The 24,774-nt window shown below is 41.4% G+C and overlaps 2 protein-coding genes across 5 annotated transcripts in view; one reads left to right on the top strand and one right to left on the bottom strand.

Annotated features, from left to right (window-relative positions):
- The window catches only part of PAK1IP1 (PAK1 interacting protein 1), a 14,938-nt gene extending 13,518 nt beyond the window's left edge, over positions 1-1,420 (bottom strand). Inside the window, exon 1 of one of the 2 annotated variants that reach the window (XM_054490076.2) lies at positions 989-1,420. In XM_054490076.2, coding sequence (XP_054346051.1) covers positions 989-1,072 — 84 coding nt within the window. In that variant the 5' untranslated portion in view covers positions 1,073-1,420. The remainder of the gene's footprint in view (positions 1-988) is intronic. The other variant, XM_054490078.2, reaches the window with a different exon arrangement.
- On the top strand, positions 1,373-24,774 carry C5H6orf52 (chromosome 5 C6orf52 homolog). 3 transcript variants are annotated; one of them, XM_054490072.2, is made up of 6 exons: positions 1,373-1,567; positions 8,488-8,569; positions 8,887-9,085; positions 12,900-12,945; positions 23,560-23,652; positions 24,599-24,774. In XM_054490072.2, the coding sequence occupies exons 2-6, from the start codon at positions 8,499-8,501 to the stop codon at positions 24,739-24,741; spliced, it is 552 nt and encodes a 183-aa protein (XP_054346047.1). In that variant the 5' UTR covers positions 1,373-1,567; positions 8,488-8,498; the 3' UTR covers positions 24,742-24,774. The 3 variants fall into 3 exon arrangements, with proteins under 3 accessions (XP_054346047.1, XP_054346048.1, XP_054346050.1); XM_054490073.1 differs by lacking the exon at positions 1,373-1,567 and having other exon boundaries at positions 8,499-8,569; positions 8,905-9,085; positions 24,599-24,741; XM_054490075.1 differs by lacking the exons at positions 1,373-1,567; positions 8,488-8,569; positions 8,887-9,085; positions 12,900-12,945 and adding an exon at positions 20,864-20,910 and having other exon boundaries at positions 23,561-23,652; positions 24,599-24,741.

The raw sequence follows: 24,774 nt of genomic DNA, 5'->3' as shown, positions 1-24,774 counted from the left end.
AAACGAGAATAACTGCATCCTCCTCAGAGGGTTGCTGTGAGGCCTACTGTGTGTCTGGAACATAGTTAAGTAATTTCACTACAAAAAAAAAAAAACATTAAATAGCATCATCTTTGACTATTCAAAACACATCACTTTTCAGCCAAAGACAAAGAGCAAATAACTGGAGTAGGAAACAAAATAAACAAAAGCAATAGGCCAAGTGATATACTTCCAAATTTTCTGGATAATTAAAGACCGACGCCTTGACTTCATAAAGAAGTACTGTACTCAATTTTCTAGAAAATGCTTAGAATTGCTTCAAGAATAAAAGTGAGCTAGATGTTAGGAGGTCGGATTTCTAGTCGTGAGTATAGTCCTATCTACCTATTTGACTACTGGCAACTTAATTGACCTTTTTATTTATTCACACATCTAGTAATATCATATTCTGCTGTAATTTCTCTCCATCTATGTGTCTCCTAGTCCTCCACCCCTTAGGTAGGCAACGTCTCTAAGGCAAGATCCATACCTCCAGCATCTTTGCATCTCCACCGCCCAGCTCGCCGTAAGTTCCCAACAAATAACGAATTGGTATCGCTTTATCTATAAGGGATTTATCCTAATCTAGTTCTAGTAATTTGTAAAATTCCAGGACAGAAATTCAGCGAAAGAGCGAGATCTTCTTTCATTAAATTCCGAATACTGTCAACTTATGGGATCGATCCTTAAATCCACAATCTACGACTCATTTGTCCGTATGCAGAAATGCCGGTTTCCTTTGTGTCCCGTGGACTTTTGTCTACTAGAAAAGGCAGATATTGTCTCATTTTGATAAAATGTCCATTCTACGTTTTAAAAGGTTAGCTTTTCTCTTAAGTCTGTTAGGTTTGATTCATCAAATCATCCCGTGAACAGCAGGCGCTCCAATGTTTACCTCTGCTATGTAGGAACCAAACCCGACCTTCCCGGCCCCGCCTCCGACTGTCTCTAGCTACGGGTATCTCACCTCGTGGTCGCCGCAAGCCTCGGGCTCCGGGTGTACAGCGAACCCAAAGAGGACCTGCTCGTAGCAACCAGCGACCAGCTCCATTCAGCAGCGCACGTGCTTCTTCCGCCAGCCCGGCTCAGCCTGGAGGTGACAGAACCGGAAGCTAAAAAAAAAAAAAAAAAAAAACAACTGAGTCCTTTCTGCATCGGCGCTCGAATTATACGTCAGGCTCCAGGGCTGCCTTTAAGTCGCCTGTAAACGTGGAAACACTTTCAGCGCGAGGAGGTCACATGGATTTTCCAAGAGGAGAATAAGTAAAGATGCCACATGAGGAGGTTCTCACTGCAAGGAGAAAAAAATCGGGGACAAGCAGGCATATCTCAGGAAGGTGCCAGCTACGGCCGTCTGAGGGGAGCGGGCGGGACATCCTCTGCGAAGCCCCTCATTTCCGTGACATCAGGAGGAGGCGGGGCCGACTTCCGGCCGGTTGCTTAGGGGCTATAGCGTCTGCAGCGCGAGTTGTTGTGGGCTGTGTACTACTAGGGTAGGAGTTTTGGTTCAGGGACCAGCGGAACGAGCCTTTTTCTCGTTAATAGGGCAAGGAGGGGTGGGATTAGGGTTCGCGGTGACTTGTTCCAGCGGCGCAGCGCTCGTGCTGCCTTGACGGACCCGGAGTGCTAGATGTGTCCGCGTTCCCGTCTGCCCGGGCCAGAACCCCAGCCCTGCACACTTTCTCTGCCTGCTTGCTCCGGTTGTCTAACTCTGGGGCTGTATTGGCCAAGGTTGCGGCACCTCCTGGGGAGGGAGCAGTGAGCCTTCTTTTTTTTTTTTTTTTTGAGACGGAGTTTCGCTCTTTTTGCCCGGGCTGGAGTCCGGTGGCGCGATTTCGGCTCACCGCAACCTCTGCCTCCCGGGTTCAAGCAATTCTCTTGCCTCAGCCTCCCGACTAGCTGGGATTACAGGCATACGCCACCACGCCTGGCTAATTTTGTGTTTTTTAGTAGAGACAGGGTTTCTCCATGTTGGCTAGGCTGGTTTTGAACTCCCCACCGCAGGTGATCCGCTGGCCTCCACCTCCCAAAGTTGTTGGGATTACAGGCGTCAGCCACCGCGCCCTGCCAGAGCCTTCATTTGAGAGTTGGGAAAACAAAGTGAGCCTGAGCAACATATTTTGATGCCGTCTGTACAGAAATGTTATAAATTAGCCCAGCATGGCGACGCCCGCCTGTGGCCTCAGCAACTCGGAAGGCTGAGGTGGGAGGATTGCTTGAGCCCAGGAGGTCGAGGCTGCAGTGAGCCGAGATCGCTCCACTGCATTCCAGTCTGGGGGGCCAGCCAGGCCCCCTTTCAAGGAAAAAAAATGTTTTATTTAATAAGGTTTAGAGATTCAGATATGTCTTAGACATTACAGCTTTCCTACAAGCTCCCAATAGAGTAAATCTTGGTTCGTATAGTTCTCATAAACACCGTAGTAAGTCATTTGGTAAACAAGATGCATAGTCCATCCTTGTCAAATCTTCAGCCTCCATTTCAAGTGCGATACAGTGCTTCAGCGCCTAGACCCTTTTGTTTCCAATAACTTTTCTTCTCTGGTGTTCTGAATTGTTAGTACGTGTTAATTAATAGAGGCTGGTTTGGGTCTTGCAGAAATGATTTCACTGGGGATGCTTTGGTTGTCATTGCAGTGCAGGAAAGGCCTTGTTATTGTTAGAAATAGATCATTGGTGCCACGAAGAAAAGTCAGCATGGAGACAAAAGATCTCTCAGCGAGGCAATCTTTATGCAGAAAGGGTGCTCAATTGCAGATGGAACAATGGTGAGAGCACACCTGAACAAAGGAAAAGCGGACATATTTGTCCCTTACGCATTTGGGTTGTCCTTACTGCTGTGTCCTGCATCCGTTGGCTGGGGCTGGACCTTATAATCTTAAACTGATACCCGATTTGCTAAATAGGCTGCGAGCTGGAACGTGCCTGGGAGCATGTCCCACAGTTGCATACAATAGGGCTTAACAGTTATTAGCACAAAGCAAGGAGGCTTGAAGTAAGTTAGTCTTTAAAAGAAACTATTGTTTCTAACATTTATGATTTATTCTTTAACAAGAAGGGAAACTTTGAAGAGGAAACTTTTTACTTTCTACGTTATCTGCCAGCTTTGTCCACGCCAAATGTAAGCACTTCTCAAGACACTGAAATGCTGTTGACAAACTAATTCTCAGTCTAGTGGAAATCCTTGTATTCATTCACTCTTCCAAAATCTTTCTTGACTGGGCGCGGTGGCTCACTCCTGTAATCCCAGCACTTTGCGAGGCCTAGGCAGGCGGAGTGCTTGCGGTCAGGACTCTGTCTCAAAAAATAAAATGGCCGGACACAGTGGCTCACGCATGCCTGTAATCCCAGCACTTTGACGAGGTCAAGAGATCGAGACCATCCTGGCCAACATGGTGAAACCCCGTCTCTACTAAAAATACAAAAATTAGCTGGGTGTGGTGGTGTGCGCCTATAGTCCCAGCTACTCGGGAGGGTGAGGCAGGAGAATCGCTTGAATTAGGGAGGTGGAGATTGCAGTGAACTGAGATCCCGCCATTGCACTCCAGCGTGGGCTACAGAGTGAGACTCTGTCTCAAAAAAAAAGTCATTCTTTCTTTCACTTTGTGCTAGTTATCTTCATTGTGTTACAAAAAGTCAAATTATTTTAGGATTTAGAATAGATTACTTTTTTTGTAATGTGTAAGTTTCCACCAGAGAACCACTAAGATTAGAGGAGTGTGAAGTTAAGTGTCCTCTGGACTTGAGACAAGATATTAGTAAGCAGGACATTTTAAGTTTCACATTTTATCTTTAAAAATGTGCCTTTATGCATTTTACTCCACAACATATCTGTTCATTTTAATGCAAAAGTGTAACACCCTCATCCACAAATTAAAAACCGCTAAAACTTTCAAAATCATGCTTTGTATATTCTGTTACTTCTGGAATGTCCCTGGTGCCCTGTCTCCTTACCCCAGGGACATCTCAACTGCTGTTTGAGAAGTATTAATACTTGTTTAATACATTTTTTAAAATAAATTTTAGCTTATCACCATAAAAAGGTGATTATTTAGAATCTGTTACCAGACTGTCACACTTTTACTTGCTTAAGTAACTTTTGTTCCAACCAGGAATTTTAGAATATAGTTGGTTCTAGAATGGAAACCATGGTGTAAGCACCATGAACATAACTCAAAGTGGTTTTACTTTAAAAAGAAAAAAAAAAACCCAAAACTTAGAAATCAATGGAACCAATTATAGAGCTCAGAGGACTTAGACAACATCTAGTCCAGGTGTTACTAATCTGGGGGGTTACTGGATAAGTTTCAGGGGTTTTGAATCCCATAAAATTATATGCAAATATGTGGATATACATTTTTGGAGGAGAGCATTAAGATTTTAAGGGAGGAGACCACCCCTCATATTGTCTTATGCCCAATTTCTGCCTCCAAAGAAGAAGTAAAAACTAAAAGGCAGAAATGAAATCCACAAGCAGACAGCTCAGCGTCACACCGTGGGCCTGGTAAAGAGCGACCCCTGACCTAATCAGTTATGTTAGCTATAGATTAGACATTGTATAGAAAAGCACTGTGAAAATTACTGTCCTGTTCTGTTCCGTTCTAATTACTGGTGCATGCAGCCCCCCAGTCATGTACCCCTTGCTTGCTCAGTCAATCACGACCCTGTCATGCGGACCTCCTTAGAGTTGTAAGCCCTTAAAAGGGACAGGAATTGCTCACTTGGGAAGCTCGGTTGTTGGAGACGTGAGTCTTGCCGAAGCTCTCGGCTGAATAAAGCCCTTCTTTCTTTAACTCGCTGTCTGAGGGGTTTTGTCTGCGGCTTGTCCTGCTACAGATTAAGTACTGTTTCAAAAAGATTAGTGTAAGGGTACCTCATTAAGGGTAAAATGCAGTGATTCAGTCTTAGGTTCAGTCTTAGGTTATAAATGCTGAGATATGTCTGGAGAAGGTGACTTTTTCAAGAACACACAGCTAAATAACAGAGCCAGCAATGCTGCTCTTTTTTATGTGTCCTCGGCCTTGAACATTCTCTTTAACAGAGAGGAAAGCAGCAGCATTTCATTTTATGCATGGCTGTGGCAGTAGTTTCAGATCTTAGATTGCGGATTTTCATTTTCTGAAGAAAGACAAAAGAGAATTATATACCTGTTTAACTGGATTTGAACTGAGCATAACTTCCCGTAAATCCTATTCTCTTTCCAAATACAGGATGTAAAAAGCCATTTAATCTCATTCTTGTGAAATTTGCAGCTGCCAAGAAACAACCAATGTTGAGAGTTCATTAATCAACACTAAAGCATGAGAGGATATTGTTTTGTAGCTTTGTTTTTAAATTATTGATTGAAAAGGTTTTTGCACTTGAGCTATGCTCTGATTTATTCATTCATTCAACAAATATTTGTTGAGTGCCTAGCTTCGGTTGGTTAAAGTAAAAGCTAGTTTTTCTTCTTGGGTGGTTGAGGGTGGTAAAGTGGATATCCTGGGGTACAAGCAGGACACAGTAGAGAAAAATCAGCCCTGTTAGAAATATCATGAAAGTCTCATATTCCTGCTGAATTCTCCTCTTTCTCAATGTGACAGGTAGCAACTCTGTTAAATTCAAGGACTATGGAGGTTGCATGTGAATGTATTCCTGGGGGTTTTGGTCACCTTTGTATTTCCAGCACGAAGGGAAGTGGAGATAATGCTGTACTTGCCCTGAACCTGTCCAGTAGTGTGTCCCAATAGAAATTTGCTTCACCTGATTCATGGGAGTAATCTAGTTGAAACAGAAGGTTTGCATTTGGAGCTTTTAGTGAGCAAAACAGCGCTTGTGAGCCCTTGTCACTGTCATCTCCAAGGCCTAAGTGCCCATCTTTGCCCTGGGATCTTGCTTACAACCTTCTGTTCCACAGCTGCTGCCATCTTCCTAGGTTGTTGCAACATGATTACATTGACCTCTCTCTTCCTCAGCCTCCTTACCACCTCCTCAATGTTCAACTTCCACGTTCCTTTCCAACTGCAGCCTCAATGCTTACCTGGTTATAGCCATAGTTGTGGTTTTCTTTGTGTAAAATAAAGTCAGTCCTAAAATGAGAGAAATAAAAAAAAATTTTACAGAAAAAGAATCTTTAACTGGCATGTTTTATTGGCTGTCTAAACTACAGTAGTTAGGAATTGTATTTTACCTGACATAACAATAGTGGGCTAAACAAGACATTAAGTAAACCAGTGGTAGGCCAGTCTAGTGCTAGTGGAAGGAGTCCTTAGTCATTGGTGACCTAGACCCATTCTGTCTTGGATCCCAGTATTCTTCTGCATGATGTCTTCCCTGATGTCACCTCATAGTCCAAGATAGCTGCAGAGTTATTCTGACACCAGCCTTCATATTTGTAATCCCAGCACCAGACCCTTCCAGCTAAGCAAATACCCTTTTCCCACACACCTTTCCCCTATCCCTTTCTACTAGTTCTGTTTACATCTTCTTAGCCAGACTGACCACATCTTGCTGCAAGGGAGAAGCTAGGAAATGTAGTCTTTTTGCTTGGGCCTATTGCTAGCCCAAGTGAAATCAGAATTGCTATTAAGGAAGAAAATAAACCAATATTGGGTGGCACTTAACAATGTCTGCCATAGCTGCTAATCAATAAAATCTCCCTTGAAGACATGAGGAAATCCATTCTGTATAAACTCCAGTATATCACCAATGCCAGTTGCCCTGCCTTGCGGATACCATCGGCCCTCAGCGTCTGTGGGTTCTGCACCCCTGGATGCAACCAATCATGGACTGAAAATACTTGGGAGGCCGGGCATGGTGGCTCATGCCTGTAATCCCAGAACTTTGGGAGGCCATGGCAAGCGGATCTCCTGAGGTCACAAGTTTGAGACCAGCCTGGCCAACATGGTGAAACTCCGTCTCTACTAAAAATTAGCCAGGCATGGTGGTGGGCACCTGTAATCCCAGCTACTGAGGAGGCTGAGGCAGGAGAATCACTTGCACCTGGAAGGCAGAGGTTGCAGTGAGGCGAGATCATGCCACTGCCCTCCAACCTGGGCAACATGGTGAAACCCTGTCTTTACTAAAAATACAAACATTAGCCAGGTGTGGTGCTAGATGCTTGTAATCCCAGCTACTGGGGAGGCTGAGGCAGCAGAATTACTTGAACCTGGTAGGTGGAGGTTGCAGTGAGCCAAGATCATGCCACTGTACTCCAGCCTGGGTGACAGAGGGAGACTCCATCTCAAAAACAAAACAAAACAAAACCCAAAACTCCAAAAAGTTCCAAAAAGTAAAACTTGAATTTGCCACATGCTGGATACTACTGGTGAACCCACATGAAGTAATACATAGCCATTGTATTAGGTATTATAAGTAATCTAGACAGAATTTAAGGTTTATGGGAGGGTGTGTGTAGGTTATTTGCAAATACTACACCATTTTATACTGGGCATCTAAGGATTTTGGTATCTGAGGGGGATCCTGTAAACAATCTCCCATGGATACTCAGGGATGAGTATAGTAATGGCTCAATAACTGGTGAATGATTGAATGATCCGAATGTTTTGAATTCATCATGTTTGCTATTTTTCACATTACAGGTAAATAGAAAATACATTAAGAACTTAGTTATTAGCAAGCTGCAGGGAAATGGCCAAATGGACTTAAAAGTTATCCTGAATTTTGACACCGTGTAACCTTGCTACTTAAAGTGGCGGGAGCTGGCTAATAAAAGCAGAATCCGAGGCTCCACTCCAAATCTGTCAAGTTAGAGAAACTACATTTTAAACAAGTCCAGGTCATTTGAATGCACATCAAAGTTTGGGAAGCTTTATGCTTTAAAAAAAATACTGAACCAGAGAAATATTTCTTTAAAATTGTATCCTGTACTCTCATTAATGTAGAGTGTAAGAGAAAAGGAAGAGAGGAGAGAAGGGGGTGAGGGAGGGCATTCTTCTCTGCCTCTTAATTTTGCAGGTAGTTAGATGATGCTTTCAACCTGCGTGGGATTAAAAAAGAAAAAGCCAGTAGGTGCTAGTTCCAATAGTTATTCTCAGCAGGTAATAGAGGAGAGAAATGTATTTGTCTTAAGGTTTTAGTTATTAGAGGTTCCTCTTTTACCTGTTATGGTAAGGGGTGGAGTGGAGACTATCCTTCATTGTGGGCCAACATACCTACCCCTTCCGTCCTTCCCTGGGGTTCTGCTGGCTCCCCCTGCCTGACAGTTGGGAGCAAGGGGCTGGCAGGTGGAAGCCCGAAGAACAGATTGCAGAAGTTCCCCCAGGTGCCTCAGTACACCCCTCCCCTACCCACACCTTTGCCCCGTTGTCAGGAAAGTCAAGCAATTAATTGCCTAGCAGGAATTGTCACTAAATGTAATTATCTCAGATGTAGTTGCGAGACTTATTTGTCAGGGTTGAGAGGTTTCAGCCCACAAGCTGGATTTTTGACGCAGGAATAAAAACTGGATTCTACTCTCTTTTTGTAAAGTTTCTGGGTAAATGGCCCAACCAGAGAGTTCTGCAGATTTTGGCATAGCTCAACAAAATAACTATTACTGCTACTGGCAAAGGTGAGTGGTTTTCTCCTACTTTGAAAAGGAAAGCTGTTACTGTTCTATTTGCTACATAATTGTTGGTAACTTACAAACTATGGCTTTTTTTTAAAAAAAAAAGTTCTGGGGTACATGTGCAGAACATGCAGGTTTTTTACAAGGTATACACGTGCCATGGTGGTTTGCTGCACCCATCAACCCGTCATCTACATTAGGTATCAAACTATGGCTTTGAACATAGGTGTTCAGCTTACTGCAAACTTCCTGGAAAGAAGAAAGGGTTTGGGGGTTTGTGGATGATTCTGCGTTGGTTGTGATGATTGTCATTCCTGTAGTCTGCCCTCTGCTATTAGAGTGAAGCAGGAGTTCCAGCCCAGCCAGAGTTACCGCTATGGCAACTGGTATGCGCTACAGCACAGCTCTTACCTTCTTTCTGGCTACAGCTATGGCTGTGCAGTGGATGGAAATGGACAGCACTGTTTTTCTGCACATGAGACCCCTGAACACACAGCTGGAACTCTGGTTATGCCTAAGGTATCCGTTGTTCGAATGAATCTTGTGTCATTCGTGTGCCCAATAATAGTAAACATCACTTTCCTATCTTCACACATCTGTGTCCTGTCATCCAAATTCCCACAGCCATGGCTTTTGCTACCTGTTTTAATACTAGAGAGTAAAGCTGATAGCCTAAGAAAAATGTTTGTATAGCTTTATTGAGGTATAATACACAAAAAGTCCCCATACATGTTTAATTTATATGATTTGCTGAGTTTGGACATGTATAACCTAGAAGTGTTCACTTGCAGGTAATTTCCCATTCTCTTCTAGAAACAACACAAAAGGCTGATGAAGTCTTTTTCTAAATTCTTGCTACTAAATTTTAGATGATCATAATTCAATAAATTTTACTCTTTAACACTTAATATAGGACAAAAGGTAGTTTTGGGGTTTGTTTTATAGCAGTTGGACATAAACACACTTTAAAAAGATATTTTAATACTTTGAATTACTAAAGTGACATATTTCTCAAATCACACAAAGATGTATTGAAGTAAGGGAAAAGTTCCCCCCACACACACCGCTCCTTCTTCCCCATTCCCTTCCCACTTAGAAGAAAGTACTGTGGAGTGGATCTATGTCTTCTAGATCTTTCTCCTGTACTCTTGCTAAATCAATGTGGTTTGTCTTTCTGTTTTGGTGGTTAGGGGATGATTTGGGCAAGAATGAACTATGTAGTACATACTGGCTTGCTGTTTGCTTGCTTCTGCATAAGGAGACCTTTCTTTAAAAAATTGTCCACTTATGGTCTGGGCAAGATGGCTCACACGTGTAGTCCCAGCTACTTGGGAGACTGAGGCAGGATGATCACTTGAGTCACGGAGTTTGAGGCTGCAATGAGCCATGATTGTGCCATTGTACTCCAGCCTGAGCAACAGAGCGAGCGCAGTTAGCTACACTGCGATTTTTAGCTCATCCCTTATCTGACATTTTAAATGTTTTCAGGGCTTTAACAAACTTACATATCTTCAAGCATTTGTCTGAGTGTTGCTTTTTTCCCCAAGAATATAATTCTGGATGTGGAAGGGCTGGATTAAAGGATATAACATTAAAAAGTTTTAATAGCAAGTTACCTAAAGTCTGCATGAATCTACACTTTTCATTATTGTGGTGTGTGTTCTTGCTACTCTACATTTGTCTGTGTATGATTAGCCAATCTAATAGGGCAGGGAGGCATTTGTCTATTATTGAGGGCAAATACCTCTTGAAATGTTTATTGGTATCTGTGTTCTGTGACTTTGATATCCTCTTTCTAGTTTTTCTGTTGAGTTGTGTCCCTTTTGCTTGACTGCATAAGATATTCACATGTTAGAGAAATTAACACTTTGGAGTCTAAATGTTACGGACTTCGCCCACCCCAGCTTGTCACCTAATATGTGGAGTGACACTGTTTGCGTGATGATCTTTACCTTAAAACCAAAGTTGAATTTTATATCTAGTCCCTTGGCTTTTAAAAGTTACATTTGCTTTATATTATGGTATTTCACTTCCCACACTTTCATTTTCAATTTTTCTCATGTCTGTTTTAGGTGTGCATCTTATATAAAATATCTTGTTAGATTTCTTGTCATTTTTTCCTCCTTTTAGCCCAATTTGGGTTTTTCCCTTTTAACAGATGTTTGATATTGCAGCACTTAAAAAAAAATCTTTCACTACATTGCCTGAGATGATGTCTTGCTCTTTTGCCAAGGCTGGAGTGCAGTGGTGCCATCATAACTCACTGCAGTCTTGATCTCCTGGGTTCAAGTGGGTTCACTACATTTGGCACTCTTTTTTTTTTTTTTTCTTTCGCCCCTTCTCTTTTTGTTCTTTTTTGGGAGATGATCTGTCTTTTGGTGGTTACCGTTATATCTTTAAATAGAGAAGTATAGGAATGAGTATATTATCAACGTCAGAAACAAAAGTATTTCTTGACTTTTCATCACTCTTGAGAAAATTAAGAAATGAACATCCTTTTTTTCCCTCACCTGGCTACCCCTTCTCTCCATTCCTCTGTCCATTTTTGTTGGCACATTCTGGGATTTTTATCTTGCCCTCTAGCCAAATTATTACTATAACATGCATTTTTCATACAAGAATTATATAAATGTTATCTTTTGTGGTTGTAGTGACCCCCTGTGCCATCTGCCTGCCATCCTGCTGGGTGTTCCCTGTTGGGAAGCTGCTGAGTAAAATTAAAGATGATAAGGGTCGGTGGTGGCACTCTTTTACTCACACATCCCCATTTTGGTCTTCTCTAATAAAGAGTGTCCTTGCCAAGATGTCCTAGTTATTCCCTGCTTCCCCCAATGTGCTGTGCCTCTGTCCATAACCTTTATCTCCCCAAGTTAAAAGGTTACCCCCTCTCCAGCCTTCTCCTTTACATTTTGACATTGTGGAGGTGGGTGTCTCCAAAATGATTCTCAGGTCTTTGTGGTCCATCAGCACACCTTCCCAGACTATCTCTAGCTGAGGAAAGCCTTTTATAAATGTGCTTTTCTTTAAAGGCAGCCAGCTGCATACACAGCGCAGGTGGCCCTCAGACCAGAGACAATGCTCTGTCTCCAGATACTTCCTGCTTCCCTCATCCTGGTTATTTAGCATCCACATTTACCAGAACACACATTGAAAGGAGGAAATGTGAGGTCACTTAAGTCTTGCATTATGGGAAAGGACTTATGGAAGTGTGGATTCTGGGTGTCTTTGCCATTTCTTTCTTTCCTTTTTATATAATTAGCTTTTAGAGATGATGTCTTGCTCTTTTGCCAAGGCTGGAGTGCAGTGGTGCCATCATAACTCACTGCAGTCTTGATCTCCTGGGTTCAAGTGGTCCTCCTGCTCCAGCCTTCCAAGTAGCTGAGACTACCGGCTGCATGCCTCCATGCCTGCGGTCTTAGCCATATCTAAATAGAAAAAAGACAGATTGTCTTTTGAAATTTATGGTAACTATATAACCTATTTTCCAAACCTCAGTATATTTCAGAGTGAAGGGGAGGCATACTTTCAGAAAGACTGAAAAGAAAAGATAGATCTTTGGCTCTCAGTATCTTCTCATTCTTATTAGCAAGGGAAGCTTAATTAAGTGCCAGGAGCTAGATCAGCCCTTTCTTGATGGTGATTCCTTGGAATAGCTGGCTATACTTAAAAAGACAGGTTCCCAACAGGTCTACATAGAAGAATCATAAAAACGTATGCTGCCCCAGTAGAGCCAACAGGGTCTGGGTTAACCAGCCAAGATTTACTTTGGAAGTGCCTCTGCAGTTTACTTCTCTCATTATGTAAGGATATGATTGGTTTGCTTTGCCGTAGCCTCTGCATTTTCTTGAGCACCTAATGTCCTGGTTCTTAGCTGAGCCATGGGTTTGAGGACGTGATTAGAAGGCCATGAGAAAAATGTGCTCATGGAGACTTTACAGATTGTCTTCTGGAAGGAGGAGCAGAACTCTAGGTAGAGTCAGGCATGTAGTATGGGAAATAAGGAGCCTGGATACCAGGGTCCCTGGTGTCTGGTTCCTAGCTCAGGCTCTAGGATGCTAGTTAGGTCCCAGAAAATCCAGGGGCCAGGGGCCCTCGTTAGGCTTTTTCCTCTTTGTGACAGTTCTTCTGTGACTCAGTTTACTACTTTCATAATCGTACTATGTCACCTAAAGATTCACCAAATTCAAAAGTTGATTTAAAGAGATTAATTTTCAATATTATTTTTATTTTAGGTAGTTTTTTTGAGAGCTAGAGTTTTTCCCAATAAAGTATATGTATTGATATTAAACCTTTAACTAAAATTATTTTTTCATGAGATAATTTTTTGTTGCAGGAAACCACACCTCTACCTGAAAACCAAGATGAAGACCCACTAGAAGGTAACATAAACCTTGTGCTAAAGTGGTTGGAAACAAAACCTCATTTCCTGGTTTCTCATTCACTCAGCTTGCTAGAAACTGGAAGGTTCTATTGGAAAATTCCAATGTAGGTTGCCTAAGCCACACACTTCAGTAATTTCTCCTGTTTTTAGAAACTGGTTCTATGGGAACAACTTAAGCTAAGCCACCTCTTTGGGCCTTTCTGAAGGACTGAAAGGGGGACATTCCCAAAGAGTAAGAAGAAAATACATTGTTCTTAAGCTCCATTTCCTCTGTAAGTTTAGACTTTGAGGAGGATTATACTTTAATTCTGTTTTTCAAGGGGGAAGAGCATGAGGTGATTGCTGTGGCCTCAGGGTTATTGGATCCTGGGGTACCTGACAGGACAGCACTGTTGTGTCAGTCTGGTGGTGTTTCCTGTACTTCTCAATTTGTTTTGGAAAGAACAAAGTTTGTCTGCCTGGAGACAAACACTCTGAATGTGTCTTATTTGAGGAAGGGAAAAAATGTTTTGCTTCTTTTATTTTAAGTAATGGGAAAGAAAAAGAGGAGAAATGCAGAGAACACTATTGCCTTTTTCTTATCACATGTCTTCTTATCACATGTTTGTCTAATCTGTCTCTTGCCCAAACCCCTGCCCCTACCAGACAAACCCACCTACTGCCTTTATGACTTTATCAAAGAAGGGAGCATGTTGTTATCAGTCTTTGTAGCCCCTGTGACTAATTCAGAGTTCACATTTCAGTAGGTGCTCAGTGTTTAAATTAAATCAAATTGGTGTTGAAAAGAAATCTTTATATGCTGTTTAGCAGTCCTAGTTTTTAGTACTTTGATTTAAACATGAGTAAAGGGTGCTTATTTCAACTTTCTGGGATTTCTTCCAGGTTAAGTGTGAGTCTTTCTTCCTGCCTTTATCAGTTACGCAATTTATTAAAATTGATGCAGGATTTCTTGCTCCTTAGTTCAGCTAAATCTGGGTCCTTGTCTCACAACCAGGAAAAATTAGGCATGCGGACACATTGAAGGGTGAGGAGGATGGAATTTATTAAGCAAAAGGAAAGCTCTTAACAAAAAGAGGGATTCCAAACACAGGTTTCCACCTCACAAATTGAATTCCAGACCACCACACACGAGTTGAAAAGGCCAGGCTCCTCCCCTGCATAAGGTATGAATTCCTGGTGACTCCTCCTCATTCTTCCAGTGTGCTGTGGGCCCTTAGTCTGAGCCACTCCACATTGATTTATTTCCCTTACTGCACATGTGTTAGAGGATGGAATTTTTCACCATGGGCATGTTTAGCCAAGCCCCCTGTGCACAATGACTTGGGCAGGTTGGAGGTTCTCCAGGGAACTTTCCCTATTTGCCTAGGCATTTGGCTGTCCCGTGCCTCTATCAAAATAATAGAGGTAAAAATCTGCTTTTTGGATACAGATTGCCACGGGGTTCAGATTCCACCTACTAGCTCTGTAATTCCAGACAAATTAATCTCTAGTATGTCTGCTTCAGTTTCTGTAAAGTGGGGACATTGATACCTCTCTTATAGGAAGTGTGGGTATGCTAGGTCTAAAGTACTTTTAGGTGGTTAAACAGCTGCTGCCATATGACAACCACTCAAGTACTGGCTGGTCATCAATCTGGCACAGATTGGTCAGTAGAAATGTAATGCAATTGCACCTCAAAGAGCTAGAAGAACAAGAACAAAGTAAACCCAAAATTAGTAGAAGAAATAATAAAGACTATAGCAAAAATTAATAGAAACTAGAAAAACAATACAAAAGATCAACAAAATGAAGGGTTGGTTTCTTTAAAAGATAGTCAACAAACCTTTAAGAACAAAAGAAACTCAAAATCAGATGAAAAAGGAGACATTACAACTGATACCACAGAAATACAAAGGAACATAAAAGACAATTATGAACAATCATACATCAGTAAATTGGATAACATAGAAGAAATGAGTAAATTCCTGGACACATACAATCTACCACCTACCAAGATTAAATTATGAAGAAATAGAAAATCTGAACAGACCAATAATAAGGAAGGAATTGAAACAGTAATAAAAAGTCTCCTATCAGGCCAGGCCTGGTGGATAATGCCTGTAATCTCAAGCACTTTGGAAGGCTGATGGGGGAGGATCATTTGAGTCCAGGGGCTTGAGACTAGCCTTGGTCTCAAGTGAGACCTTGTCTCTACAAAAAATTTAAAAAATAACTGGGTATGGTAGCATGTGCCTGTAGTCTTAAATATTTGAGAGGCTGAGATAGGAGAATTGCTTGTGCCCAGAAGGTTGAGGCTGAAGTGAGCTATGAATGTGCCACTGCATGTCAGCCTGGGTGACAGAGTGAGACCCTGTCTCAAAAAAAAAGTCTCCCATCAAAGAAAAGCCCAGGTCCTGATGGTCTGTTTAATTCTACCAAACATTTATTTTTCATTTTATTTTATTTTTTGTAGAGGTAGAGTCTCACTTTGTTGCTCAAGTTGGTCTCAAACTCTTAGGCTCAAGCGATCCTCCCAGCTCTACCTCCCCAAAGGCTGGAATTACAGGCATGAGTCACCATGCCCGGCCCCCAAACATATAAAGAAGAACTAATGCCATGTCTTAAACTACTCCAAAAAATTGAAGATGAAATACTTTGAAATTTATTTTATGAAGCCAGCATTACTCTGATATCACAACCAGAAAAGGACACAAGAAGAAGAAAAAACTACAGCCAATATTCCTGATGAACATAGATGCAAAGGTCCCCAGCAAAATACTAGCAAACTGAATTCAACAGCACAATAACAAAATCATCTGTCATGAACAAGTGGTATTCATCACAGGGATGCAAGGATGGTTTAATATACACAAATTAATAAACATGATACATCCCATTATCCCATCAACAGAATGAAGGACAAAAAACATTATTTTTCTTTTCTTTCTTTTCTTTTCTTTTTTTTTTTTTTTTCTGGAGATAGGGTCTCACTCTGTCACCCAGGTTGGCGTGCAGTGGCATGATCTCGGCTGCAACCTCTGCATTCTAGGCTCAACAATCCTCCCATCTCAGCCTCCCAAGTAGCTGGGACCACAGGTGCATGCCACCATGCCCAGCTAATTTTTTGTATTTTTGGTAGAGATGGGGTTTTGCCATGTTTGCCCAAGCTGGTCTTGAACTCCTGAGCTCAGGTGATCTGCCTGTCTCAGCCTCCCAGAGTTCTGGGATTACAGGCATGAGCAACTGCGCTTGGCGATCATTTCAGTAGATGCAGAAAAATTATTTGACAAAATTCAGTTATCTCTTCATGATAAAAACTTTCAACAAATTAGGTATAAAAGGAGTGTACCTCAATACAATAGAGGCCATATAACAAACTCACAGCTAATATTGCACTGAACGGGGAAAAATTGAAAGCTTTTCCTCTAAGATCTGAAACCGGATAAGGATGCCCACTTTCACTACTCCTATTCAACAGAATATTAGAAGTCTAGCCAGAGCAATCAGGCAAGAGGGAGAAATAAAAGGTTCCTAGGTTGGAAAAGAAGAAGTGAAATTGTCCCTGTTTGAAGATGACATGATGTGATATACAGGCATACCTCATTTTATTGCACTTCACTTTATTATGTTCCATAGAGACTATGGCTTTTTTTTTTTTTTTTTTTTTTTTTTACAAGTTAGAAGTTTATAGCAGCCCTGCATTGAGCAAGTGTATCTGTGCCATTTTCGCAACAGTATGTGCTTACTTTGTTAGCACTGTTTAGCAATAAGCTATTTTTTTTCTTTTTTTTTTTTTTTGGAGACAGTCTTGCTTTGTCACCCAGGCTGGAGTAGAGTGGCGTGATCTCGGCTCACAGCAACCTCCGTCTCCAGGTTCAAGCAATTCTTCTGCCTCAGCCTCTTGAGTAGCTGGGATTAGAGGCACCTGCCACTACGCCCGGCTAACTTTTGTATTTTTAGTAGAAATGGGGTTTTGCCATGTTGGCCAGACTGGTCTCGAACTCCTGGCCTCAGGTGATCCACCCACATCAGCCTCCCAAAGTGCTGGGATTGCAGGTGTGAGCCACCATGTCCAACCGCAATAAACTATTTCTTAAGGTATTTACACTGTAAACAAATTTGTTCTTTTATTTATTTTATTTATTTATTTTTTTGAGATGGAGTCTTGCTCTATTGCCAGGCTGGAGTGCAGTGGTGCGATCTTGGCTCACTGCAATCTCCACCTCCTGGGTTCAAGTGATTCCCCCGCCTCAGCCTCCCAAGTAGCTGGGACTATAGGCATGCACCACCACGCCCGGCTAATTTTTTGTATTTTAGTAGAGGTGGGGCTTCACCATGTTGGCCTGGATGGTCTCAATCTCCTGACCTCATGATCTGCCTGCCTCAGCCTCCCAAAGTGAGGGGATTACAGGTATGAGCCACTGTGCCTGGCCAAATTTGTTCTTTAAAAAAAATTTTTTTAAAAATAGAGACAAAGTCTTACTATGTTGCCCAGGCTGTTGTCGAACTCCTGAGCTCAAGTGATTCTCCAGCCTCGACCTCCCAAAGTACTGGGATTACAGGCATAAGCCACCATGCCCAGCCAATGTAAACAACTTTTATATGCACTGGGAAATCAAAAAATTCATGTGACTTGCTTCATTGCAATATTCATTTTATTGCAGTGGTTAGGAACTAAACCTGCAATATCTCTGAGGTATGCCTGTAGAGAAAACCCAACAGACTCTGCCAAAAAACTGTTAGGTCTAATAAACTTATTAATTTTGTATCCTGTAACTTTACTACACAAAATTGTTTCTACACACTAATACTATTTGAAAAAGATAACAAGAAAATAATCCCATGTACAACAGCTGTAACAAAAACTTGAGTAAATTTAACTGAGGTGAAAAATGTCTATACTGAACACTGTAAAGTGTTGATGGAAGAAACTGAAGACACAAAAGATATCTCATGCTCATGGATTAAAAGAATGAATATTATTAAAATGTTCATACTACCCAAAGTGATCTACAGAATCAATGCAATCTCTCTCTCTCTCTCTTTTTTTTTTTTTTTTAAGACAGTCTCACTCTGTTGCCCAGGCTGGAGGGCAGTGGTGTTTGATCTCGGCTCACTGCAACTGCCTCCTCCAGGGTTCAAGCAATTCTCCTGCCTCAGCCTCCCAAGTAGGACTGGAATTACAGGTGCCCACCACCACACCCAGCTAATTTTTGCATTTTTAGTAGAGACGGGGCTTCTCCATGTTGGCTAGGCTGGTCTTGAACTCCTGACCTCAGGTGATCCACCTGCTTTGGCCTCCCAAAGTTCTGGGATTACAGGCATGAGCCACTATGCCCAGCCAGATTCAATGTACTCTCTATCAAAATACCAATGGCATTCTTCATAGAAATAGAAAAAAATGACCGAGTGCACGGTGTCTCACGCCTGTAATCCTGGCACTTTGGGAGGCTGAGGTGGGAGGATCACGTGAGGTCAGGAGTTCAAGAGCAGCCTGGTTAACATGGTGAAACCCTGTCTCTACTAACAATACAAAAATTAGCCAGGCATAGTGGCATGCGTGCCTGTAGTCCCAGCTACTCAGGAGGCTGAGGTGGGAGAATTGCTGGAACCCAGGAGGCGGAGGTTGCAGTGAGCCAAGGTGGTGCCACTGCACTCCAGCCTGGGTGACAAAGTGAGACCTTGTCTTGAAAGAAAAAAGAAAAAAAATGATACTATAATTTGTATGGAATCACAAAAAAACCCAAATAGCCAAAGCAATCTGAGCCAAAAAAAACAAAAAAACAAAAAGGGTGAAGGCATTACACTACCTGACTTTGTACTACAAAATTATGGTAACCAAAGCAGCATGATACTGGCATAATAACAGACACATAAACCAACGGAACAGAATAGAGAGCCCAGAAATAAATCCACACATTTATAGCCCGCTGATTTTCAGCAAAGGTGCCAAGAACACACAATGGGGAAAAGGCAGTCTCTTCAATAAATGGTGCTCAGAAAACAATGTCCACATGCAAAAGAATGAAATTAGACCATTATCTCTCACTATATACAAAAACAACTCAAAATAGATTAAAGACTTAAATGTAAGACCCAGAACTGTGAAACTACTAGAAGAAAACATCAGGGAAAAGTTCCACGACATTGGTCTGGGCAATGATTTTTTTGGATATGACCTCAAAAGGACAGGCAGCAAAGGCAAAAATAGAAAAATAGTATCACAGTGAACTAAAAAGCTTCTGTACAGCAAAGGAAACAGTAACAGAGTGAAGAGAGACAACGGAGTGGGAGAAAATATTTGCACGCTATGCAAGTGATAATGAAGAAGCATGTTCTGGGGTAAATACCCAGGGTTCCTCGTCTTGCACCAGGAGGAATAAGGACATGGACACATGTGGGTAGGTTAAGGAGCACAAGGCTTAATAGGTAGAAGAAAGGAGAGAGGAGAGCAGCTCTCTCTGTGTGACAGGAAACAGGCCTCCGAAAGGGAAAAGTAGGCCTGCAACAGACAGCAGGCGATTTTACAGGCAGGCTTGAGGAAGTGGTGTCTGATTTATGTAGGGCCCACAGATTGGCTGGACCAGGTGTGACATTTACATGGTGCCAGGCAAAGGCTGGTTGCCCTACCCTGATTTTATTATGCAAATAGACTTTCCACTTGGCCGCCATCTTGTCTGCTCCTTACTGCACAAGTGGCTAGCAAAGAGAAAATGGAGCCGCCATTTTGAACATGCCTATTCCCTAGGTAGCTTTTTCCTTTTGGCACAACTGCTGGCATTTGCATGTGCAAGCTTCTAGCTTGCTTATCTATGTCTGCAGTTCAGTTTTACAGGTTGCTCTTTGTTAGAAAAGAAAGTGATCTGGGGGCAGCTATTCATGAAAAGCAAAACCTTACCGAGGACTTTCTTATCCTAAATAATTTCTTTTTAACTCCTGTATCAATAAGGGGTTAATATCCTAAATATATAAGGAAATCAAATGACTCATTAGCAAGAAAATAACCTGATTATTCAGGTCTTTTGCACATTTAAAAAAATTTTTATTTCAATAGTTTTTGGGGGTACAGATGGTTTTTGGTTACATGGATAAGTTTTTTGTTTTGTTTTGTTTTTTGAGAGTGAGTCTCACTCTGTTGTCTAGACTGGAGTGCAGTGGTGTGATCTCGGCTCACTGCAGCCTCCGCCTCCCCCATTCAAACGAACCCAGTCTCAGACTTCTGAGTAGCTGGAATTACAGGCGCTCGCCACCACACTCAGCTAATTTTTGTATTTTTAGTAGAGACAGGGTTTCACCATATTGGCCAGACTGGTCTCAAACTCCTGACCTCAGGTGATCCACCCACATTAGCCTCCCAAAGTGCTGGGATTACAGGCGTGAGCCACCGTGCCCGGCCATTTTTTAAGACATTTCTCAAGAGATGATGTACAAATGACCAATAGATGCATGAAAAAATGTTCAACTTCACTAATCATCAGAGAACAGTAAATTAAAACCACAGTAGTGATATACCGTCTCACTCCTGATAGAATGGCTGTTGTCAAAAAGACGAAAGATAACATGTTGGGTAGGATGTGGAGAAAAGAGCCCTTGCATACTGTTGGTGGGAATGTAAATTGGTACAGCAATTATAAAAAGTATGGCATTTCCTCAAAATAGTAGAACTACTATATGATCCAGCAATCCCACTATTGGGCATATATCCAAAGGAAATGAAATCAGTATATCAAAGAGACATCTATACCTCCGTGTCTATTGCAGCACTATTCACAATAGCCAAGATATAGAATCAAACTAAATGCCCATAAGTGGATGAATAGATAAAGAAAATGCGTATATACACAATAGACTACTATTCAACTGTAAAAAGGATGAAATCTTGTCATTTGTGGCAACATGGATGAACATGGAGGATGTTATGTTAAGTGAAACAGAACATGGAGGACGTTATGTTAAGTGAAACAGAGGAACAAATGCCATATGATCTCATGTGGAATCTTAAAAAGCTTATTTCATAGCAGTAGAGCATAGAATGGTGGCTACTAGAGGCTGGGGTAGTTGCAGGGAGAGAGTGATAGGGAGATGTTGGTCAAAAGATAGAATTTCAGTTAGCTAGGAGGAATACCGTTCAAGAGATTTATTGTAGGCTGGGCGCGGTGGCTCACACCTGTAATCCTAGCACTTTGGGAGGCCGAGGTGGGTGGATCACGAGGTCAAGAGTGAGAGACCAGCCTGACCAACATGGTGAAACCTCGTCTCTACTAAAGATACAAAAAATTAGGTGGGTGTGGTGATGTGCACCTGTAATCCCAGCTACTTGGGAGGCTGAGGCAGGGGAATCACTTGAACCTGGGAGGTGGAGGTTGCAGTGAGCTGAGATTGCACCATTGCACTCCAGCCTGGGCAACAAGAGCAAAACTCTGTCTCAAAAAAAAAAAAAAAAAGATTTATTGTATAGCATAGTGACTATAGTTAATGAAGAAATACAGGCTAATTCGAAGGTAGTGAGTTATCGCAATTGGTTGTTCAGTCAGTTGCGGATTGAACTTTTTGTTCTACTCTTTCCTTGCTTCTTACTGCTGCATTTGACTAGTCTTAAAAAAAAAAAAAAAAAAAGGAAAAATAAAGAAAAATACTTAGTAGATATTCAGTGTTTCCACCACAAAAGTGAAAAATGATAACTATGTGAAATAGTTATTTGATCATTTGATCACTCCACAATGAATATATCCTTGAAACACTATGTTGTACATGATAAATACATACAGTTTTCTCTGTCAGTTTGAAACACAGAAATTTAAAAATAGACAATGTGAAACTTGTGAAACACAAAGCCATCCATGTAGGTAATTTTAAATTTTTTAGTAGCCAAAGAACCAACTCAAGAGATAGGTGAAATTAATAATGTTTCTTACTTAACCTAATATCTGTTATGGACTGAATTTGTGTTCCTCCCCCTCGCCAAGTTCATATGTTGAAACCCTCACTCCCAATGTGATAGTTTTAGGAGATGGGTCTTTAGGGAGATGATTAGGATTAGGTGAGGTCATGAGGGTGGAGCCCTCATGAATAGAACTGGTGACCTTATAAGAGTCACGAAGGAATTTGATTCCTCTCTCTGCCCTCTGCCACGTGAAGATATGACTTCTGGGCAGTGTGCAACCCAGAAGAGGGTCCTCACCAGAACTCAACCACGCTGACACCCTGATCTTGGACTTCCGGTTTCCAGAACTGTGAGAAATAACTGTGTGTTGTTTACAAACTACTCAGTCTCTGATATGTTGTTAGCAGCCCAAACTAAGGCAATATCCAAGATATTATTCCAACATGCAATCAATATAAAAATTAACGACGTTTTTTACATCAAGTCTTTGAAATGCAGCATATATTTTTTCTATTTTTTTCTTTTAATGGCTGCCCCCTCACCTGCAGATTGAGGGGACCCTTATTTTGAGGGCTATTCAGACATTACCTTCAAGCAGATTTTTAAATTGTTCCTATTGTGGTGAAATATGCATAACATAAAATTTACCATCTTGACTTTTAAATGTATCACACTTGATCTTAGCCAAAAGGCCGAGAAGCAATAGACTTTTAAATGTATCAGTGGTATTAAGTACATTCATAATGTTGTGTAACCATCACCATTCATCTCCAGAACTCTTCATTTTATAACCTGAAACTCCATACCCATTAAATAACAACTCTTCACTCTCCCTTCCCTCATCCCCTGGCAACCACCATTCTGCTTTCAATGTGGTGTATATTTTATCCTTACATCACATCTCAGTGAGGGCCAGCAATGCTCAATAGCTGCATGTGGCTAGTGGCTACTGTGTTGGACAACATTGGTCTAGAAGATGCACAGGTTTAGGGATGATATAATTAGTTTGTCTTGAATAGGCTTCTATTATAGTTTTGATCAACATCACTGGAAGGGCAGAGATCATGTAATCTGGGGTGTGGAGCTGACCACACTGTATCTGTTTTCTTGGCCACAGGTTAAGTGGAGAGCATGCTCATAAGCATATGATCCTAACTCCTCTTTCCCCACCAGGGGCATGCAGTCAGGGACCTGTTAGCAGACAACTGCCCATAACGGTAAAGGAAGGGAACCAGGGACAGAAGTGTAAGAAAATTTCAGAATGTTTAGTGGGAAAAAATGGAAACATCTACTTTTATGACCAGAAACACTCAAAGGAAAGATGGCTCAAAAGGGATGGGAAGCTCTAAAGAATAAGAATCAGACAATAAAATCACGAATGACTCCAGTGAAGAAAAGTGAGAAGTAGCTCATGAAATTTATATGATGACTAAAGCCTATTTGACCATTTTGGTTCTAAAATGATAAATACAGAAGGGTACTACATTAGTCTTCTAGGGCTACTGTAACAAAGTGCCACAGACTGGGTGGTTTAAACAAAAATTTATTTTCTTACCATTCTGGAGGCTGGAAATCCAATATCCAGGGTCTGGATAATTTGGTTTCTGGCGAGGGCTCTCTTCTTGGCTTGCAGACAGCAGCCTTCTTGCTGTTTCCACACATGACCTCTTTATGCATGCATTGTAGGAGAGAATGTGAGCAAGTTCTCTGCTCTTTTTTTAAAAAAAAAATTATTTTTATATTTTGTAGTGATGTGGTCTCAGTATGTTGCCCAGGCTTATCTCAAACTCACAGACTTAAGCAATTCACTGGTCTCAGCTTCCCAAAGTGTTGGGGTTACAGGTGTCCTGCCTGCTGTCTCTTTTTATAAGGGCACTACTTCTATCAGACCAGCACCCAACTCTTATGACCTCATCTAACCTCCTAGAGGCCCCATCTCCAAATGCCTTCACATTGTGGGGGTTAGGCTTTTAACAGAATAATTTGTGGGGCAAAGATTTAGTCCCTAATAGGCATACAGATGAATAGCATGAACCCATATGAGTATTAGGAAGCAAATTATGATCCTCAAGGAACTGAGGCTTGCAAAAATTACAAAGGAAAACATAAAAGGCTTCTTCCATTACATTCAGTACAAGGAGAGGAAAAAAATAGATTACATTAAAAAAAATTAATGACCTTGAAAGCCTTGGAAAGCTCTGGAAACCTGGCAACTTGGGCTGAAAATCCACGTTTAATATGTTCGCAATAACATGATACCATCTCGTCACAGGGTTCCAGGTTTCAGAGATGGAAGGCCAAGTCCTCCTGTCTTTCTGAATTAGTTGCTGTATAAAATTTATTCACTTACATTAATCTGTTAACTGAGCAGTTAAAGTAGCATGTTTATTTTTACAAACCCCTGTCCAAGGGTCCCTTGGCTTGGTTCATTGTTTGGCATTGTATCTACCTGGCTCATGCCAGAAACATGGCAGTCATTCTTGACCTTCCTTTTCCCCTTTCCTCCCAAATTGAATCCATCCCCCAAGCATCTCAAATCTGTCCATTTTTTTTCTCCATCTCTTCTGTCAGGTGGATGCTCATTGAGTTTGATGACACTACTACTTTTATAGCTTAAATTTCTATTTTCAAGTCTTATTGAAAGGAAATATGCAATTTAAGAATTTTAACCTTTACTATCTGCGGTACTTCCTGCAAATGCTTTCTAAAAGCTTTCTAATTTTAAACTATTTCTAATATGTGTCCTGTAAAACTCTGTTTTTTTCATATCCGTTATTGGCTTCTGCAGATCCACATCTTCATTTGAATATTGAGGAATCAAACCAAGAGTTTATGGTGAAAAGTGAAGAACTCTACGACTCCCTCATGAATTGCCACTGGCAGCCTCTGGACACAGTTCACTCCGAAATTCCAGATGAGACCCCAAAGTGAAGCAAGGTGTTCATTAAACTCCACAATTATCAT

This window comes from Pongo pygmaeus, chromosome 5 (genome assembly GCF_028885625.2).
Source record: "Pongo pygmaeus isolate AG05252 chromosome 5, NHGRI_mPonPyg2-v2.0_pri, whole genome shotgun sequence".
In the NCBI taxonomy this organism is placed as follows: domain Eukaryota; kingdom Metazoa; phylum Chordata; class Mammalia; order Primates; family Hominidae; genus Pongo; species Pongo pygmaeus.
Note: the sequence above shows the minus strand (reverse complement) of the source record. Positions and strands in the feature narration are given on the sequence as shown.

What these genes read in the sequence shown, in the direction of transcription:
- C5H6orf52 (XM_054490072.2), top strand. Translation starts at nt 8,499, where the DNA reads ATGGCCCAACCAGAGAGTTCTGCAGATTTTGGCATAGCTCAACAAAAT. An exon ending in GAACTCTGGTTATGCCTAAG is followed by an intron (nt 9,086 to 12,899) that starts GTATCCGTTGTT and finishes TTTTTGTTGCAG; the next exon opens with GAAACCACACCTCTACCTGA. An exon ending in CCAAAGTGTTGGGGTTACAG is followed by an intron (nt 23,653 to 24,598) that starts GTGTCCTGCCTG and finishes TGGCTTCTGCAG; the next exon opens with ATCCACATCTTCATTTGAAT.